Genomic DNA, 21,431 nt, shown 5'->3' on the forward strand with positions numbered 1-21,431 from the left:
TGAGACAATTATCGATAACAGATGATAGCCTTCGTAACATAAAAAAAATTTGAACCTTTAAAACCATATTACAACATAAAATCCTCAGAAAAGTAGAAACAAAATTCTTGGAAATCCAGGAAACTTATCACAACTCAAAAGAAGATTCTTGTAAATTGAAGGAAATCCTTGAAAATCCAGCAAAAACTGTAAAGAAAATAATCTCAAAATCATAGAAAACCCTCAGAGGATTTTCTTTTTGAAAATCCTCTTTAACAAATTTACGAATATCTGCCCTGGTATAAAGCAAGCTGTATGTAACTTGCAAAATTCGTTGTGTGCGTTGAATTCTTCTATTCAAAAACGTGAGATAAAGTTTACTTTACGTAGGCAAAACTTTACCTCAATTTTTTGAATAATGTCGGTAAATTTTACACAAGAAGTACCATTTCCATCATTTGCCCTATTGGTAAGTAATGTACTATTACGTGTTACGGCATGTTTCATTTTCATTTACATTGCCTAATCTCGTAAAGCATTGTACTTACGAGGTTCCAAGTTGTGTATTTGATAAGTGGGGTATTACAGCCCGATATACTATTACGTGATCTGGCAATGTAAATGGCGCTTTGCTCATACGAAATATACATTTACATTTTCTATTCACGTAAAGCACAGTACGTCCCATTCGGGTCGGGCTTTAACGTCCCAACTCGTCAAAATACTTGGACCCACGGACCTAATCTACTATCACATATACATATGATCTTTATTAACAATAATATACAAACTTCGTACGGGTCTCTTTTCCTTTCATTTTTTATTCGGCTGACATCAAAACAAATTTGCAATCTGATTCAGGCGCACATATTTTCCTTGATGGTCGTGCTTTTTTATCAGCTAAATCAAGGATCTTCTTGTTCACGCTCGGTAAATTGTAATAGTGATCTAATGCTATAGTAATTACAAAAAATTTATTTCGGCATCGATTTAGTGTCGGCGCGTTTGTTTTCGACTATAATCATAAATCTGAAGCCGATTATTTAATTTAAAAAGATTGTTTCAGTATCAGCTTTCTCAGAAAACGAAAAATAAAAACCGTTCATGTTTTATGCGAATGAACATTAACGAAATGTACTCCATTAATCAGCTGGTAAATATTGTTGAATTCGCACCGTAATTGAGCTTTAAATTTGAATGAACAATTGAATGTATGAATGAATTAAACTTTACATTTGAACGGTATGATGCCGTAACGTAATATATACAGTTTTGTGTTGCTTTATGGCGTATTACTTTATCAGCTGGCTTTTGTTTTCCACGAAGGAACAACAAAAGAATATTTTATTTCGCTGTTCGGAGCTCATGATTTATGAATGTGAAAAGGCTTGAAATTTTCACTAAAAAAATTCTCTGTATGGTTCTTTGATGTTTTTGTTTCATTGTGTTGACTAGAAGTTCATTTAGGGATGTTCCGTTACTCGTTACGATTACAAGCTGCTATTGCAAGGATTCTGCGATGTTGGAGAATATAGCGTAGCTATTGCTTTAAACTGACTTCCCGGTCATACATTTCTCAGTGGGTTTGTTCTGCAAGGGCCTAACTTCTAACCAAATTTTTATGAAAAAAGTTTCCAGTTAACTATGTTACCAGGATACCGCATTATTTCCATGCCCGCATCTGAGGAGTTTGTTTTCATTATGTATTACAGTTAGAGGCAGTGAAATTCCGGCACGAATTTGCTTCAGCTGTTTTTCACCTGATCCTCACAAGCAATCAAAACTGTTCTTACGTCTTTACACGAATTTACGACTTCCACGTCGTGCGTGCGTGTAACAGCTGCTTTCAACTTCAACCATTCAAACAATTTTGAGTGTATGTGTGGATCAGCTGAGAAAGAGCTGAAGTAAATTCATGCTGTAAGTAGTAACGCGAAAGAGATCTAATTCTAACCGTTATTCTGTTCTCCTGGCAAGCTTGACAGTAACCAACGTAACCAACAGAATTTTTTTTTTATTCGGTCTCTTTAGCGTTGCTATGTGTAGCTACATAAAGGAGTATCGACTTTGCTCTACTTTTTCTTAGTCTTCCTGCAACCTTTTCAACAGAGTTCTATTATTCTTACTTAAAAATTCATTTCGAAATGATGATAGGAATGCGAGTAAAACTCTACTACCGTTGAAACAGTAACCAAATTCCTCGCTATCTTTTTTTGAGGAAACAAAGAGTGTAAACGCTAACGTTATAACGGGACAGCACCGGCATAGCGCGGTATTCATTGACCTTCATACAGTTTATCATACCGACTCAACTCGACCGTAAATACCAATTGGGTATTCACGTTTCTCACCTAATCGATTGTGAAACTTTAACTTTACAATAAATCCTGAACCATTAGATGAAAAGTTTCAAAGTAAATCTAACCTTCTTAGACACCAAAAAGTCAAATTGATGACTAACCGAACTGTAAAATGTTTTCGGAAAGTTTCTTTTTAGCTATAGGGTTACACCCGTACCCTTCAACCACACACATAAATATCAAAATTCACCATAAAATCCACGTCCAATAAATTTGTCTAATTACCGGAAGTTTTGCGACAAGTTACTCGCTGGATCACCGCATTGCCATCCAATATTTGATATATTAAAATGTATAGATGATAACCGCCGTTCAGTCAATGACAAACCCACCTACATAATAAACCATTTGATTCGAGAAGATAAACCAAACAGCAAAATCGTAAAATACATCATATTTTTGCCATAAAAGTGGAATTTACGATTCCAAGTTTATTATTTTCCATACAACCAAAACCGTCGCTATTATAATACGCACCTCGCCGTGTGTACACGTTATAACACAAAATGTGTATATTATATGGGTGGATGGATGGATGGATGGAAACAAGAGTTGTACCAAATACCTATCGTTTCTTTCATTTTCATGTTAAAATATATTGTAACTTTTATACAATTGGCTCTCGTTTCCATTACAATCTGAATGTGACTATATACGAAAATCTTCTGGTTTTATCGTTGAAAAGTGGAAGTTGTATGGTGGGACAATAAAAACGGAGATATAACATTAAAGTTTCATTATCGCACTGATGTATAAAGTATCGCAAGCAACTAAGTATTTTCATGTGCGGAATGATGCGGAGGAGGATGAGGCGGTGCGGATAGGGGGCACGGGCTTAACGAATGTAGTTTAAAAATTTAGTTTAAGTTTACTCTCGCTCAGTGTATGTATGTATATGTGTGGATGGCAAGTAGTATAAACTCAACTGTGTTTTTGGAAGATACGGGCTTTATTTTTCCATTTGCTTTTGCACATAATTGTAATTAATGAAAATGGTTTCAAGAATGTTCACATCAGGGTATAAGCTTTTGAACATACGATCCTTTTAAGATGTATGACTTTAAATTTGTCACTTTATGTTTTGAGTCGACGGTGGTGCTGGTTGGTGGAGTTTTAATTAAATTTTGCAGATGCTCTGTTGTAGAATTGGTCGGGTTTACATATTCGGAATTGAGTTTTGAAACACGGTAGGTTTTGAGCAATTTTCTACCGAATTACTGAATTATTTACTCTGAATTATACTGTCTAAGCAGGAGGCATTATCGATTGACATCCTATCTCTAATTGAGTAAGTTGTGGTAATATTTTTGGCTAACAACCGAACAATTCGACAATTTGTTATAGTTAAAGCGATATCGATTGAATTTATTGATTGAAGATTCGTTAATTTCGGAAGATGTTGCCAATGACTACTTGGCGAATGTAAAAAAGGGAGCATTTGAACACCTTTACGATCCTAACTGCAATGAAACGCAGATCTATGTAATTAAATGGACAAATCGTAATTTGAGTACGGGAGATAATGTGGAACTAGTTCAGGAACAGTGGTCATTCATTCCACTCACTTTACCCGAAGGTTCAAACAAAAAGATCAATTGTATGAATTAGGTTATGGTTGATCTGAGGAAAACTAATAGCGGCTATGTGGTGAGGAGTTAAGCATCGCAAGATATGACGTTTCTTATATTCCCCATACTAAATACATTGAAATCACGGCATTTTGTTCCAATTTCTTTGAATTGCTGTCATTTCTATCAATCTAATGTAATTGCCGATGTAATTAATTTGTTGAATTTAACTTCAGTGACAACCTTATTATATACACATTTCGTTCCTTGATCAGATCATCTCCTCTCTATAATATGTGAGTGATGTATATCGCAATGCGATATTATCGCATGTAATATACGTAGCTCCGTACCACGTTAATAAGTGAGTTTTAAGCAATTCAAATCAATTCAACAAATTTCTAGCTGTGTGCAGTCTGCGTTCATCGTGAATGTACGTACATACAACGAATAAATTGAATTTTGTTCTAGCCTCTACGAAAATCAATTAAATTCTTAATTGTTTATGGCTTCCGCGACTTGTAACACATTTATAGGGTGGATTGGAACTTCCTTTTTGTTTTGTACCGCCGGTTCTGTCACATTTTTTTTAAACAATTGCTTTCCTGTTTCGTAATTTTGGGGAGACAAATTTTTTTCCAGACCCCTCCCGTTCGAGAACTCGAAAAAATTTAAAAATCACTCCTCCTAACCTACATATGGCTCAGTATAGCTGTATAGAGTTATATATATAGATGTCCATAAATGAGATGCCCGAAACACACCTAAGACATAACCAATCACTTCCATCGTGACAGCACCTCTCTAAGTATTATTTTTACAGAGTTATTACATTTTTACTAAAATCCAATATGGCGGCTGGCGGCCATTTTGTTAGGCAGCTGAAAATATTACTATCGTGTTACAGTGGTCATAACCTTTTAAATAAATCTGTGACAATTTTTTTTCTTGATAGGTATGGTCAGTAGCTTTTATTCTATGTGCTTATCACCTTTGATGTCATACTGCCGCAGAACCTTGACCAGCTGATGATCTCGCGTTTTTTATTTGGGATTCACCTTCTATAAGTTTTTGTTACTTTCTTTGGTTTGGTCTCGTCTTCTCACATGCGTTTCAAATTAAGTTGTTTCGGACATCTAATTGTAAAAATAAAATTGGTCCATGGAATCGACTGAAACAGACCTTAAAATTCTACATCTGACTTCGAAAGATTTTCCGTTCACAAAATGTTAATACCAAAATTTTCAAAATATGAAACACAATTCGTAAAAGGAAGCTGGGCTTTTATTTTGTTATATTGTTGTATAGTTTCATAGGACGCTTCTAGTGGTGACACCTCACACGATAATAAATTCGGCTCGTGTACCTGGAGAAATGTTGGTAAGAAAAGTGCAAGTTTTCGGTTTTTGATCACCTTTCACCAGTCACAAAAGCTTCGAAGAATTTTTTTGAGAGTGGTTTTGGCTTCTAGGGTCGAAGACCTTTCTAGGTACCTATAAAAAGTTCCACTAGAAAACATGCCCGATTTCGATAGGCTGTTTTTCAAAAGAATCCCTCTAAGGAAAATTTGTGGAATTTTCTTATCGCGATTCTCTGTACTTAGCTCAACATTTTTCTCGATGAAGATGTGAATGTCCCCCAATTAATTATTCCTTTCCTTTTATACGTTTTTATAGAAATTTGTTTCATGTCACTCCTCCATTAATTTTTTTTCGTTCGTTTCATATGTCTACTTTTTCTCCTCACTATTTCTCTACTTTTCTCTCTCTTTCTCTCGCTCTTAATTCAGTAAATAAATTATGTGTTGGCGTCACCTAAAATGGTAAGTTACTGTCATCAAAATTCATTTCTAAAATATGTAAATCTTTGTTTTTCTATTTAAAATTCGAGTAACCGTACATTACCATTAAAATGTATCAGTGACGAACTAGGTGAAATTTTCGTTTGAATGCTCATATTTTTGAGCGTAACAATTTCCGGAAAACTGTTTATCCTTTCGCGTACATCAAGCATCGATAGTATAATTATCCCATTCCTTTCTTCTTTTTCTTTTGAGCTAAATATTCTCACATTACCTGATAGAGTTCAGCGCTTGTTGCTGTCGATAACAGATTATAATACGCCTTCTAAAGGTGCATAGCCAATTCGGGACTGAAATAGTAACACGATATGCGAATTGGGAACTAGTTCAGATAGTGTCTTTTATATACCCACGCCTACGTGTCTGCAAAGTTTTCAGTCAAGGAAATTATTTTATTTTAATTTGCTGATCCTACAGCATTGTCAGAGTCATTACTTGGGTATGTCGCGTCGTACCTTAACTCTTCTTTGATGTTGCATACACACAATAAATTTCTGGTCATTATTTATAAAATTATGATTAGAGTTATCGATCTCAGAGTTCCACGTCTACCACAACTTCATTTTATATTTTACAATGGCGTTTGTGGTTGACTGTTTTATGTTTTAAATGAGCAGAGTTTCGGTTCAATTGTTTTCAACATCTGGTTTTTAATTTAAAATTAAATAAAAAGCAAACTGATAGACGAGTTAAATTTGCCAGGTATTCTGAGGCCCCCAGGGTCGGGGGTTGTTAATACTAACAGATAAATATTTGTTGCTCTTTTTAATGTAAATATTTGCAGTTCGACCTTAAATGTTTTCAATGTGCTGTTTGATATGCGTAAAATGAAAATAAAATTTTATTCATCCAGTTAAAGGTGAACATTTTACAAGAAAAGACAGAGTTTGGTTAGTTGTTTGGGTTTATCGTGAGGCGTTTGAGGCGTTTAGCTATCTTTATATAATGCAAACTACTCGTCGTTATCAATCATTGGGGACTACATAGCAAAGACTATTTTTTGGGCATTTTCTTGAATTTTCACATATTCTCCTTAATTTTCAAAATTCATATTTTTCAGCTGGGTTTTTTTTAGTGTAAATGTCACATTATACCATGGTTCTGAAAGAACAGGTTAAGACACATCTGAGTTGATCACGAAGGCGGTAACACACAAATTTTGACAAATAGATGCTTTTTATTGAACAGACTCATTACAGATTGACATTTCAAACAATCTGTAATGAGTGTGTTCAACAAAATGTGTCAAAATGTGTGTGTCACCCGCCTTCGTCGGTGCCTTAACCTGTTCTTTCAGAACCTTGCATTATACATCCCTTTCCCAAGCACAGATGGTTTCATGCCGACAGCAAACACTCAGATTATAATTTTAATAAAGTAAAGGATTTTATAGCCTGACCGCATACAAAAAGGGACCGTTTACAAAACTACAAAACTATCTACCCTCCGCGAAAATGATCCATTTCCCAGGGACAGGCAATAAACCAGAAAATAAAATTTCAACAAGGGACGATTTAACGCTGCGTTAATTAGATTGGACTTTGGTCATGCTATGGCAGAGCAAAACCAGGCAGTAGTCGAGGGGTCCCGCACTCTTCAAGATTTATCAGATTTATTGAAATTTATTGGGATTTATTGAGATTTATAGGGATTTATTTTGGGATTTACTCGGATATGGAAGATTTTTTGATTCCCTAGGGAACAGTGGCCGCCATTTTAGGCTTCGACTAAACCATAAATCCCAAAAAATCGCAAAAATTTGCTACTTCGAAAACTAGTCGGTGACCCCTCGGCAGTAGTGCTTCATTTGACTAAGAACAATAATAAAATAATAATAAAATCTATTGGACTTCTGTCAGTGTTCATTTGAGTTCATTTTCATACAGTTTTTTGTCACTCAAAAAATGAACAGCTCCTGCTTGGTTTTACTCAGCCGTGGTCATACCCACTATGTTCACGCGAGGGCATGCTCTTCAATTTTGAATTTTCAGCGAACTTACGGTTATTTTTCAAATCGTGTGGGAGCTCTGAATAATAACGTAGACATTAACCAAAATTCATCGGTTCTACCCCCCATAGATGATAAATACACTCCTTCACTTGCCATTACAATACAATATCGCTCTAAAAAAATAAATAAATAAAAAATCAACACAATAATGGAACATTTTCTAAAATTACGATATGCAAATATTTATGTTAGCTATTACTTCTGATTCCCTTCATCCACGAAACAAAAGCGACAGCATTTTATATTATATATTATTATCAGACCTTTGACACAGATAGAGAGAGAGAGAGAACACCGAAAAAAATATGACATTACATTTTAATATCATTGACAAAATATGTAATAAATTCTCTCGGGTGTATATTAGTTATTTATGCAAAAAGAATGTGTTGCATACAAGGTTTTATGCAATTCCGGGACGGAATGAACTGTTTCTATGCCAAAACACGGAAACATATGACACAAAAACCATATTGCCTGGCCACTGTTCAAAATCAGTAAGCATCTGCCATGTCTCAACAGGCAGTGACAAAAATATTCACGATGTAAGGAGACTAGTCTTTACTTTATACTAGAATGGCGGACATGTTACCTGACTTTGTTGTTGTTAACATTTGCAATAAAGTCTCAGGATTGCGACACTGGCCTATGTGAGAGAGGTTTTGTTGGGTATTTCAATGAACGTCCCACATAGAGTCAATAAAATGTTCTGTCGTTAATAAACATGTTCACGATTGCTGGCTCAAGAAAAATCAATTAATGTCTTATAAAACATAGTTTAGTCTAAATACATTAGAGTTTCTACTCTCAGCATTTTAGAGTGCGAAAAAATTTATCGCTCTAGCGCGATAAAGTTTTTTTTCGCACTCTACAACTACGTGCAATAATCTAATTCATTACGTTATTAAAAACAGGCAAGAAACAGTTCAATTCCGTCCCGTAGTTACATAAACGCACATTATACGATGCTAACCTTAATTTACGATTTTTACGCCACTTTATAAATAGCGGTAAAATGTGAATTAGGATTCGGTAAAAAAATATATCCCGATGAACTGGGACAATTGGAAAGGGTAATTCAGTTTAGTGTGTGTGGTAAAATAGGTGAGTGATGTGGAAAATAATTTGTTTCGTTGGCTGTAATTTCCTCCGACTGTGATTTTTTTTATTTTATTTTATGTGAAATAGCTGGACATCAAACCCTTTTTCGATTTTATAGCAATTTTATGTGTGGCTTCCAATTTTTTTTCCTCTTCGCAGTATATATGTATTGAAAAACAAGGATGATGACGATGAATCTGCTTACACAAATTTTTTTTATGAAAAGTAAGAAGTTGCAAAATTGGGCTTTCACAATAATAAATATTTCCGAAGAAAAGACGAAACCCCTTCATAATAAATTCATAGCACGCGCCTATGCTTCTCGGAAAAATTGAATTTATTTAACGAAAAAAAAGAAAATACATCGAAGTCGAAGACATTACCAATAAAAAAGCAAACAAAGTGCCTACGAAACATAAACACGGCATATTAAAAAATTCCAATCATATAAATTACGTTTTTGCTACGAAAATAATTGTTATCTGAACCGTAAAATATTTATATTTTCTTTAACTTTTGCCTCCTCTCCTCTATAGTATATATACACACCAAAAAGAGATGAATTTAAAAATAAAAATGTTAATCTAATCCGTACAGAAAATGGAAAATTTGCATATTACTTTTCATAAACTTTTTCCTTTTTTTCATAATGAGACCGTTCCAACAAGTTGAAAATGAATTGAAACTTTGTGTAATTCAATTTACTCTGTCATTTCTCTACATAATGCGTGTATCTTATATATATTTAAAGTGGGCATAAATTCTATGTATTGGATGTGTACGTTTCTCTGATTGAAAATAAATGTTTGAGTAAGTCATGCAAAATTAATTACAAAAGCGTTCATATCAAATTGATTATCGATTGGGCTTAACAGGATGGATCAATTTTAACATCTAGTTTTACTTTGGAGCTTGTAATTTGCCATATTTTTCTAAATCTACCCGAATTTTCCTTAATTTTTCCGAATTTTCCTTCATTTTTCCGAATTTCTCTTATAAAATTGTTGGAAAATTAGTGAAATTTATGAATGAAAATCTAGGAAAATTCAATAAACTTGTTTTCCCGAAAACAATCCAGGCTTTTTTGAATTCCGTCAATTTTTGTCTACCTACCACACAACTGAAACTACGAATTTTCTTTCTACTGTGAATATGACAGGGTGCTGCTGCTCCCATACTATTCAAAATAATCGATAAAATTGAAGCCTCCATCCAGTCCACTTACGCCGTTTAGCTCTTCGCTTACTTGACACTTTGTATAAATAATAAAAACTTCAAATTACGTCTCTTTTCTATAGGTTTGTTTCAAGGTCATTTCGAAATGTCAAATTTCATCCACAGAAGGCCTCAACTTAACCTCAACTTTTAGGTTGACGAAAATTTTAACGAAAAATTCACAAAGCAAGTTGTTGACGTTTAGGTTAACCTGGTTCAGGTATGTGGATGAAATCGTCGTCGTCTTGTTGTCAAAGTTCGGATTTACAGTTATTGGGAACAAACCTATAAAAAGGGCTGGATTTGCAAGTTATTAAAATCGATCCGCCCTATTTTAATTAAATAATTTTTTTTTTAAGAATTCCTTTAAGGTGTCACGACGGAAATTCCTTCCGTTTAATTGCTTTCTTTTATTAAGCATGCAGCACAGCACATATCCATCTAAACGTAAATAAGTCGTTCATCTGATATTTCTTTGCAATTTTACAGCTCCCTCGTCATTTTTCCCAATCATTTTAATATTTTGCCGTCAGCTAGTGTCCAGCTAGCACACATATTTCAAAGATCAATGATGAAAATGATAGTTCGGCAAAAGGTTTATTTCAATTAGAAAAGTTTTGGGATTTGGGGATTTCATTCGAAAATTACCTGACAGGATTTGATGAATAGAAGTTTTGATTTTGATTGAATTCGGAGAATTCTATCAGGAACGCGGTATAGACAGACTAATACAAGATATATCGTGTATTTACGGAAATTTATGGAAAACGTCCGTATCAGTACAATATAACAATTATACTGAGATTAGACTTGGGTTTAATGGTTTGATGATTAGATTGTCTCTCAATATCAAAAGATAGCGAAATCGAACAATTCTTTTTGGTAATTTGATTGATTGATCGAATGCGACCGTATTCCTATCATTTAAGTTGGGTAAAAGGTAGCATGGATGATGATATAGTTTTCTGTTGCGTTTCTCCATAAAGTGGACGTCATTTACGGATAACCCCTTACAGTCTTTTACAGGCAATAGCAAGATCAGTCTGGACCGCTGGCTTTACATGACTTCCGAACAACGCCTCAAAATTAGAGGTGTGCGCCGGTCAGCGCAAAACAATATTTGACCGGCGGCGGCGGCGCATTTCGGCGCCAAAAACGGCGCTATATAGCGAATTGCAAGTATTTTTCGGAAAAGTTTTTTCCATTCACTCTAGATTTATAGTATTTCATTTGAAGACAAGTGCTGAGTATTCAATTTCTAGTTTTAACAAAAGCTGTCCAAGACATTCTCAATGAAACTAATATCTCAGGAGCCCTTTTTTTAAATCATTTTGTTGTCATCAAAATTCCACTAATTTCAAGTTCTCAAAATGCATACCGTACATAAAGCATCCGAGAAGTCTAGATTTTCCAATCAGCTACATACCAGCCGAAACTCAAACTTATTTTGGCAGATTTTTCGAAACCTGCACTAGTTTCAAGCTTTTCCATGGTCAAGCAAGAAGAAAATTGAAAAATGTGACAGTAAAATTTGAGCCACTGTAAAACCACTTGCTGACGTTATTGGTTGTTGATATAGAACTACCAAAATAATATTTTCTCTTTTTATCAACGAAGGAGTTTACGTTTCACACGAGTCTATTTTTCACAAGATACTTACTCAATTTTTTTTATTCAAAATTCTGTTGTTTTTTGATTAAATTTTTTTTTCTCGTATTTGGTGAAACGAATTCATTCCTAATTACCTCTACTTTGCGCCGAAAAATGAAGAAAAAATAAACCGGCGGCGCAGCGGCGGCGCAGTGTTTTGTCTTTAACGGCGGCGGCGCGATAAGCTGAACGACTTAAAATATCGACCGGCGGCGGCTGACTTTTTAGTGACATTTTCGGCGGCGATCGGCGTTACTGGCGCCGGCGCTCACCTCTACTCAAAATATGCAAAAACTGTATGTATTAATATATCGCCTCAATGTAGGCTAGACATATTTACATAAATTCGTCATATATGAGTTACGGCATACGAGTCATTCAGTGTGTACATTGTCGCAACACACCAAAATAACCAAAATATAAAGCCACACACAATTTTTGTCGGGAATCGAACCCAAAACATTATTGTGGAAGCCTAGTATCATTGAGCAACTGAGACATCCCAACCCCAATGTCGTGTCACAATTGGCGCCTGGGCGAGCGTAATCCTTATCTGAAATGCCCGATAAAGTTTTCAAAATTTTTACTGACAACTGTACAAGAAAAGAACGAAATTCTGCGTGAAATTAATTGATGCGTGCCGAAGACGAGTTGTCGATACACAAAAAGCAATTACACTCATTTATCCTCTTTTATTCAAGAATGGGAGATAATGTCTTACCGTTGTGAATAAAATTAAACTTTATCTTCAGGATAGATGTGATGAAGCTTAGTTTACCACACCGAGATACAATGTACATAAACAGTTCTATGTACCGAGTGTACTAAAACTTTGCTGACTCTAAAATTCAATCGTGTGGTCGTTCGGTTTAAAATATTTCTAAAGCGTAATTGGAGCACATTTTAATTGTAATTGAAAAATATCGTTTCAGATGTGCATCGAAAATACGAATAAAAAACAAAGACCCAGTTAGATAATTAAGTTCACACATTACTAAGAAGGTACAAAGTAGCGGCTTTGTGTTTCACCAAACAATGTTTAAAATTGCCTAATTGCCGGAAATTTGGTTATTGTGTTGGTAGGTGTTGAAAAGGTTTTCAAAACTTTATATTCACTGGTAGGACGATGATGTATACAACAAGCTAGAATGTTGTGTGGCGATTTTTGCTTCGGAAAAGTTCAATATGTATGTTGTTGGTATTATTAAAGGCAACAAACTGGATGGAGTTTGTGTGTGTTAGCAAAATCTAATTGGTCAATTAATTTCACGTATGAAGTTTGCCTTCTAATAAATCAAAATTGAACTTTCAAATGTCAAAGATACTGGCTGGTACGACTTGGACGTTTGAATGAATGAATGACTAATTATTGCGGCTATGATGGATTTCTGAATTTGTATCTAACAAGAAAGTCTCGCCCTAATAAACACAGACGGTAAACATAACAGTTTTACTATCTGATCTATTACTTCATTTGATCAAAGATTTTCATAGATTGATTTCAGAAATCTTTTACTTCATTTGTTTTGAACAGGCTTAAATAAGTCAGAGTTTGTTCACAAAATATAATAAAGCTACTAGATCATTCAGGTCCCTAGTCACATAAAGCGCTACTGTCTGGTTTTACTATGTCATGTATTTTTATGAATTTTTAATTTGTAGGACAAAGTCGGGCAGGACCAGTCGGGGTTTTTTCTTCTGACAAATGGGTTTTCAAAATTAGGTCGGCTTGAACTTCGAAAAAAATATTTTCGGCAAACTAGGCCGGATCGTGATTTCAAAAAATATGGCTAGCACACCTCTAAATAACACAGAGCAAATGGTTGGAAACTTTACTCACTCAATCACAGTGTCAACGTTTCGATCACGACGAGTAAAGTTTATTTTACTCTACCGTGTTTCGATATGTTTTCTATATTTCTCTCAGTTTATCCGACTATGGAAACAAACGAACGGAGGAACGAACGAATTTGATTGTTTCTTGATGCATATGGATTGGTCTAAGTTTTTCTATGAATAAAATGGTATAAATTTTCGACTTTCAGCTCGGATTTATTACTTTACTTTTGAAGAAATAATAGTACATTAAGGTACCGGTGAAGATACCGAGAATTAATACTCTTCTGTATATTACACAAACACGAGTGTAAAGAGTGTACGTGTAATAATACAGAAGAGTATTCGTTTGTGGTATATGCACTGGTATCTTATTAGTATATTACTTCCGAGGTTCCAAGTTGTGTATTTGATAAGTGGGGTGTTACAGCCCGACCCGAAGGGGAGGGCTGTATTCCCCACTTGTCAAATAACAACTTGGAACCTCGTAAGTACAATGCTTTACGTGATTAGGCAATGTAAATGAAAATGAAACATGCCGTAACACGTAAAATGTTTTATTGTATTGGCGCAAACGATCAACTTATCGACATATTAATGTAGAACATATTTACCTAGATAAATAATAATGACGTCATATCAATGGAATAATTGAGAGAAATAATGTTTGGTATAATACTCCGAAAAACAGTGTTTAATGTCGATATATACACGCCAATGCAATAATAATAAATTATTTTCCTACCGTAACCAATATTGCAATATTAAAAGATAAGGACAAAATAAAAGCGGTGAATGCAATAAGAATTCACCTGGCTTTTGGTGTATTACATTTCCGCGCATTTGGACTTTAATAACGGCAAAACGAAACAATAGAAAAGTAGTTTTAAAGCTCAAAACTTTTCGTTGATTTTCTTTGTCTTTTGTTATTGTCATAATTGAAAATATAGCTGACAAATAGCGACTTGCGGTTGATGTTATATTTTTATGCAAATATTGCAATTGACGTTAAGTTGAAATTTGGTTCGCTATTCCTTTGCTGATTGACACTATTTAAATTTGCTTTTTTGTCATAACGGCATTGCCCATGGAAATGGAAACGTTTTAGATGCAATATATCAACAACGACGTCAAAAATGAGCGATATTGGCTGGTGTCGTTTTATAGACCATGTGAAATAGCAGTAAATTTTTCTCTTGTCATCTACCGCAAGTTATGCCATCTGATTAGCTCATGATCTCTGGCATAGGAATTGTTTGATTATCTTGTTTTTTTATTACTCTTAAGTATGGTTTCCACTCAACAAAAAGTGCTTCATGAGAGAACAAGCTGTCAAGTAAACAAAGAAAAAAAAATCAATTTTTTCTCTTACACGAAATACTTTTTTGGTAAGTGGAAATCAAGCCTTAATCTCAAAAAAATAGTTTCAATTAACGAAATAAAAGATTTATTATCAATCACTACTTTAAGCAAACGAAGTGACTTAATGACGATACGCTTAACGTTTATACAATTCTGAAAAGATTTCTATGTGCCGAGTAAGCACAAGCTCAAGCTGAATAAGACCAGTTGTTGTACAAACAAAACACTTTGTGTTGTAAACAATTCAAAGACAACGCCTGCACACAGTGAATTTCTACGTTAATGTCAAAAATATGGAAAAGTCACACCACGGCAGAGTAAAGTTTGCCAGGCAGTAGCGCTTGATTTAACTTGGGGCCTGAATAATCTGGTAACCCTATCTTTTTTGCGAATAAAATTTTTCAATTTATGTCAGTGCTCATCAGTGCATTAGGTCCCTTACTTGACGTTCCAAAAATGAACTGCTATTGCCTGGTTTATTTTACTCTGCCGTTATCACACGTATGATTGATGTAAACACATTGTTAAGAATGTGTTTTGATTGTTTATCATACAAGAAGGGTGAGTGAGTAGATCAGCTGGTGTTTATTCGGCACATAGAAATCTTTTAACCTGTCACAGACGACAAGCATATTAACAGTTTTACTGTTCAAACTATTACTAATGAAGTCTTCATTTCATCGAAGATTTACATAGATTGACTTTCAGAAATCTTTTACTTCATTTGTTTTGAACATGCTTTTTGCTATATAAGACCTCATCAGTCAGAGCTTGTCATTTTTTATCGCTGTCGTTGTCGATGACAGATGACAGCCGTCTGTAACAAGTTAAGATGTTAAGATGAACTTTTGCCTTTATTTTAATTTTGTACTTTTATGTTTCTATCTACCTCTATCTCTACCATAATTATCAGTAAGCTGTATTGCCGTTGATAAATAAATAAGTTAAAGATTCATAGAATATCCAACAATATTTGTTATAATTTATTGCTGAAGTTAATGGAGAAAGTCAAACAGGAAGTAAAGGCATTGAACGTCCCAATTCACTTCGATACCTGGAAAACAAGGAGATTGAATATCTCTTAAGCGTGTCGACACATCTATAGTTGTTCATTGCATTACTGTGTTTGCAATTACTGCACACACAGATCTCTCGACGTAATTGCATTTTCCGATTCATTTCTGTTCATACATAGTTCGTTCGGTTGTTGTATTTCTTGGGAATTACAATGAAACAATTAGGTTAAGAATGCTTTGCAACTAATGATCATGAATTAATCTGCAAAACGTCCGATTCATAGGCAAATAGACAAGTCTGTGAGACGCAATTGATAGTTATGAAATGCGTAGAATATACATGTTACATTGAGTGGTAATTCGCCCACGGAATGAATACTAATCTGCAAAAAATCATCAAAAGAAAATTTTTACCGGGAACGATCGTTCGAATAGCATTAACCATAAAAGATAATTCTGCAGTAGTGCAACGAAATGATAACTTATCACCGAAAATAGCAATTTCTTATCCGGCTGAAGCATAGCAATCCACAGTAATGGTAATTTACTTGGAATATTCAATGCAATTAGAGACTGCAATGCATAAAAATATAACATCAACCGCAAGTCGCTATTTGTCAGCTATATTTTCAATTATGACAATAACAAAAGACAAAGAAAATCAACGAAAAGTTTTGAGCTTTAAAACTACTTTTCTATTGTTTCGTTTTGCCGTTATTAAAGTCCAAATGCGCAGAAATGTAATACACCAAAAGCCAGGTGAATTCTTATTGCATTCACCGCTTTTATTTTGTCCTTATCTTTTAATATTGCAATATTGGTTACGGTAAGAAAATAATTTATTATTATTGCATTGGCGTGTATATATCGACATTAAACACTGTTTTTCGGAGTATTATACCAAACATTATTTCTCTCAATTATTCCATTGATATGACGTCATTATTATTTATCTAGGTAAATATGTTCTACATTAATATGTCGATAAGTTGATCGTTTGCGCCAATACAATAAAACATTTTACGTGTTACGGCATGTTTCATTTTCATTTACATTGCCTAATCACGTAAAGCATTGTACTTACGAGGTTCCAAGTTGTTATTTGACAAGTGGGGAATACAGCCCTCCCCTTCGGGTCGGGCTGTAACACCCCACTTATCAAATACACAACTTGGAACCTCGGAAGTAATATACTAATAAGATACCAGTGCATATACCACAAACGAATACTCTTCTGTATTATTACACGTACACTCTTTACACTCGTGTTTGTGTAATATACAGAAGAGTATTAATTCTCGGTATCTTCACCGGTACCTTAATGTACTATTATTTCTTCAAAAGTAAAGTAATAAATCCGAGCTGAAAGTCGAAAATTTATACCATTTTATTCATAGAAAAACTTAGACCAATCCATATGCATCAAGAAACAATCAAATTCGTTCGTTCCTCCGTTCGTTTGTTTCCATAGTCGGATAAACTGAGAGAAATATAGAAAACATATCGAAACACGGTAGAGTAAAATAAACTTTACTCGTCGTGATCGAAACGTTGACACTGTGATTGAGTGAGTAAAGTTTCCAACCATTTGCTCTGTGTTATTTAGAGGTGTGCTAGCCATATTTTTTGAAATCACGATCCGGCCTAGTTTGCCGAAAATATTTTTTTCGAAGTTCAAGCCGACCTAATTTTGAAAACCCATTTGTCAGAAGAAAAAACCCCGACTGGTCCTGCCCGACTTTGTCCTACAAATTTAAAATTCATAAAAATACATGACATAGTAAAACCAGACAGTAGCGCTTTATGTGACTAGGGACCTGAATTATCTAGTAGCTTTATTATATTTTGTGAATAAAATCAATTGACCTTATGTCAGTATTCATTTGAGTTCATTTTCATACAGTGCATTAGGTTGACAATCGAAAAATGAACTGCTTCTGCCTGGTTTTCCTACCGTGAAAAATATCAATTTTCTGCAGCAGTAACGGGCGTTTAATTAGTTTCCTTATGTTTTTGATTATTTGATGATACGAACTTCAATTTCAGTTTACCTCTCACCTCAATATCTGATGGGCTCGACAATGAAATGACTAATACGGAACCAGCCCAGAATGACAATTCGTCTCCATATTTCATATTGACTCAACAGCTCGATTAAATAAAATATTATTAGCGGCATGTCTGTGCAATGCAAGCTTTAAATAAAATGTTCAGCTCACCAGGTGAGCCTCACCTTCAAAATCTTTTTATTTTATTATTTCAGGTGCTTCACTAACTAATTTATGTTTCTGCAAGAAAACAATCATTCACTGAAATCGATACAATTTTAAGACAGCTTCTCACTGTGGAAATTTTTGAACAAATGTCGGAGTAGCATCTCGATTTGTACATATGAAAAAATCAACGCACCACGGACTAGCGGTTTCAGGTGTCTAGATCATTGAAACTAGCGGGCCGAAACGGTAGTCTTTAGAGAAGTTTCGATTAGGGAACGTTGGGTAGGTTCAAATATAGGACAGTTGAAGCAATGACGGCGACGAGTAAGTCGTTGTAATTATAGTATTTTATGTGACAAGAACTGTAAAGGGCATTTTATGTTCGAGAAATGGTAAATGGTTCGAGGCGAAGCCAATTAAATGATTTTTAGACAGATTGTAATGAAAACAAAACATGCTGAATTTAGTCAAATTTATTTAATGCTTTCTTTGCTTAAAATGGTAATTAATTGGATTTAATGCAGTTGTGATCAATTCCCCAATTAATACCGGGTCTGACAGGCTGTCTTCTGCCAATGAAATTTCAAAATAACTCAAAACTTTTGACAATACTGCTTTTAATTCTAAAATTGCAAATTTCTGTCCTATACCTGAAACCGAAAGAAAAACATTGGAAAAGCAGTCCGGAAATCATTTAAAAACAAAATTACAATTTCTTGGTCCAGCCGAGAAGGGTAGATATGAAAAAGTATACTTTTCGTTGATTGTATCTTCCAGAAAACGTTCCGGGCGAAATTCTTGTGGGTTCTGGAATAACTCTGGATTACGACCCAATATTACGGGAGAAAATCCTAAATTCGTACCCTTTGGGTATATGCAATTGCCTAAAAAGAATCGCTAAGCTCGAAGTCTATCTAAGAGGTCATGCAATAATGACGTTCCCATCTTTCAATGATTTTTTCACTTCTCCTCCTATGGTCTCTTCGGCTTAAGAGTTTCAATTGTCGCAAGACTTTTAACAATCACCTAAAGTCTTTTGACATACTATCGAAAGAACACACTTTCGGGACACTCCGCAAACCATCATACTTATTTGAATTTCTAAGTCAATCAACAACTCTCCCGATGAATACGTTAGGCTATTCGATCTTCTTGAAAATGACGAGGTACAAGTTTTCAATGCACATAACCAAACTGTGTTGATTAATGAGGGCGTCTAGACGTCATTGTTGCATGACACATATTGAACAATTCAAAAAGTACCTATGGTCAGCTCTTCACTTAACAATCTGCCTATAAGTGGAACGGATGGATACAGTCGAAGCGTTTCTTTGATGACCAAATCTAAATACCGCAAATTATTCAAATCGTTACACGTCGCCGCTGAACGATTATCTCCTAACACGTTTCGGATTTCTTGAAAACATTTCTGTTGAATTTCAGGATACCTGGCCAGCGAGAAAAAGCAAAATAAGAGTGCTGAACTGGTTGTGTCTTGACCCTAGAAAATTTGAATTAACAAACAGCTGATTTCATTTGCACAGTCCATCAAACCTCGAACATGAAAGTGTCAACTTCTTCTCGTATGTCCAAATTGCTTAACGGTTTACCGTCGATCTCTCCTTGAAGTAGAATGTCCAAAAAAGTTTTAGTAGTTTGTGTAAATTTCTTGTCAACTGTGTCGGTGCTGCTTTGTGCCACAAACTTTTGTCGTCGTTCTTGAATAACTCTTTCCGTGAATCCATGAAGTACTTTTAAGGCATTTGTTTGTTGTTTATACATTGCAGTGAATCGAAATACTGTGTCAAAGCAAATAAGGATACTACTAATACGTTTGATGATGATGTGACAAATCCTGGAAAATAAGATGAATTTGCAGCAAAGGAAAAAGGCAGCTGAAAAATAGTTACGTGTTAACTGCTCTAACATACTCCGAATTGGCCTGCCGTTGAGAATTCATTTCGATTCCCATTGCTGCTTCACAGATAATATCCAGCGTACATAGCTCAATCATCGGAAGCAATTCTACTTTGTCAGTGGTTTTATATTGGGATAACATGTCGACAAAAACAGAACTGTGCCGATCGAATATTTTGACATACTCCTCCAGAGCTTTAAAGTGGAATGAAGGAGTTAAGATCTGTTCGGAGGAAAAAGGATCCACACAAATTAGATTTTTTTTTTTAAATTACGCCGCCGTCAGCGTTCTTAATACATACTTTGCGCCTTTGATGCCACTTGGAACCTATATTAGTAGCAATGAAACCTGTTAATCTAAATATGTTTAGTCTAATATTAGCTATACCTGAACTGAGCAACAACCCTTCGTTTAGCCATGGCTTCAAAAATCTGTATTTCTCGGATTTTTCAATGAATTTAGTACTTGTTAGTACAACCTGAAATATAGGAGCAGTTGTTTTGGGTAGTAAAAGTGATGATTTATGTTAGATTCTGAAATAACCAGTGAAATGATATGGTTTTGCAGGGTGCCACCGACTGTGACCAACTCAAAATTGTCTTAAAAGATGTTCCTTAATAACGTTGGATTTATGTGGTAAACGTAAGTGCGTTTAATGGAAATGGTGCCGAAGTGAATTTATGAGTAGGGGTAGTGGGTACCAATCAAGAAATTTCATTAGCAGTGTTGTTGAGGTAATAACGCTTAATTAATCGATTAATTTTCGAGGAGTGTCCACTCACCTCAATATCTCGTGGGTTCGACAATAAAACTAGTAATTCAGAAGCAGCCCAGATTCTTAAAACGTCTCCATATTGACTAAACATTTTTTCGAAAGCTACCCAAATTTCTGTTAATAAAATTGATAATCATAATCATCTGCCTGAAAATGTTTCGCGAAAGTGTCCACTAACCTGCTGACGATTTGTTAACAAAATGTGTGGCATTTCCAATGAATGGTAGTGGAAGTGGTCCAGGTAATTTTAAGGATAAATAGATTTTTCGATAATTAATTTGGCTCATGTATAAAATCAACAGTCCAATTAAAATCGAAATTAGTAGCAACATGTTTGCACTATAAAACGTAAAACTACTCTACGAATTCAGATTCTAATAAATTCTTGTCTAGACACATCACCTTCAAAATAGACCTACTGTATTATTTCAGGTGTTTTCAGTACACTTAACTCAATTTTGTTAGCAAGAAATGGATGTATTCGATTGCTTTTTTTAAGTTCCAACCAGTTGTTACACCAGCTGTTTCGCTCTACGTGTGCTCATAGATAGGCATGTTCACTG

General features: G+C 34.8%; 1 protein-coding gene and 1 long non-coding RNA gene across 2 annotated transcripts; one reads left to right on the forward strand and one right to left on the reverse strand.

The window, feature by feature from the left end:
• Positions 1-306: 306 nt before the first annotated feature.
• LOC119085714 lies at positions 307-21,367 on the forward strand. The gene is made up of 3 exons (XR_005089339.1): positions 307-317; positions 5,839-5,849; positions 21,311-21,367. It is a non-coding gene; the product is annotated as an uncharacterized LOC119085714 (long non-coding RNA).
• Positions 18,646-21,226, reverse strand: LOC119085712 (cytochrome P450 4d1-like). The gene is made up of 9 exons (XM_037196162.1): positions 21,047-21,226; positions 20,876-20,982; positions 20,481-20,571; positions 20,395-20,420; positions 20,086-20,315; positions 19,730-20,030; positions 19,439-19,676; positions 18,886-19,059; positions 18,646-18,825 (listed from the first exon to the last, which is right to left on the reverse strand). The coding sequence occupies exons 1-9, from the start codon at positions 21,198-21,200 to the stop codon at positions 18,653-18,655; spliced, it is 1,494 nt and encodes a 497-aa protein (XP_037052057.1). The 5' UTR covers positions 21,201-21,226; the 3' UTR covers positions 18,646-18,652.
• Positions 21,368-21,431: the final 64 nt, after the last annotated feature.

Source organism: Bradysia coprophila, chromosome X, assembly GCF_014529535.1.
Source record: "Bradysia coprophila strain Holo2 chromosome X, BU_Bcop_v1, whole genome shotgun sequence".
NCBI classification, from domain to species: domain Eukaryota; kingdom Metazoa; phylum Arthropoda; class Insecta; order Diptera; family Sciaridae; genus Bradysia; species Bradysia coprophila.

Bases quoted from the DNA above. Each gene is read 5' to 3' on its own strand.
- LOC119085712 (XM_037196162.1), bottom strand. From the start codon at position 21,200: ATGTTGCTACTAATTTCGATTTTAATTGGACTGTTGATTTTATACATG. The intron at 20,983-21,046 runs GTTAGTGGACAC...TTTTATTAACAG, and splicing joins TGTTAACAAATCGTCAGCAG to AAATTTGGGTAGCTTTCGAA. The intron at 20,421-20,480 runs GTATAGCTAATA...CTACTAATATAG, and splicing joins AGGGTTGTTGCTCAGTTCAG to GTTCCAAGTGGCATCAAAGG.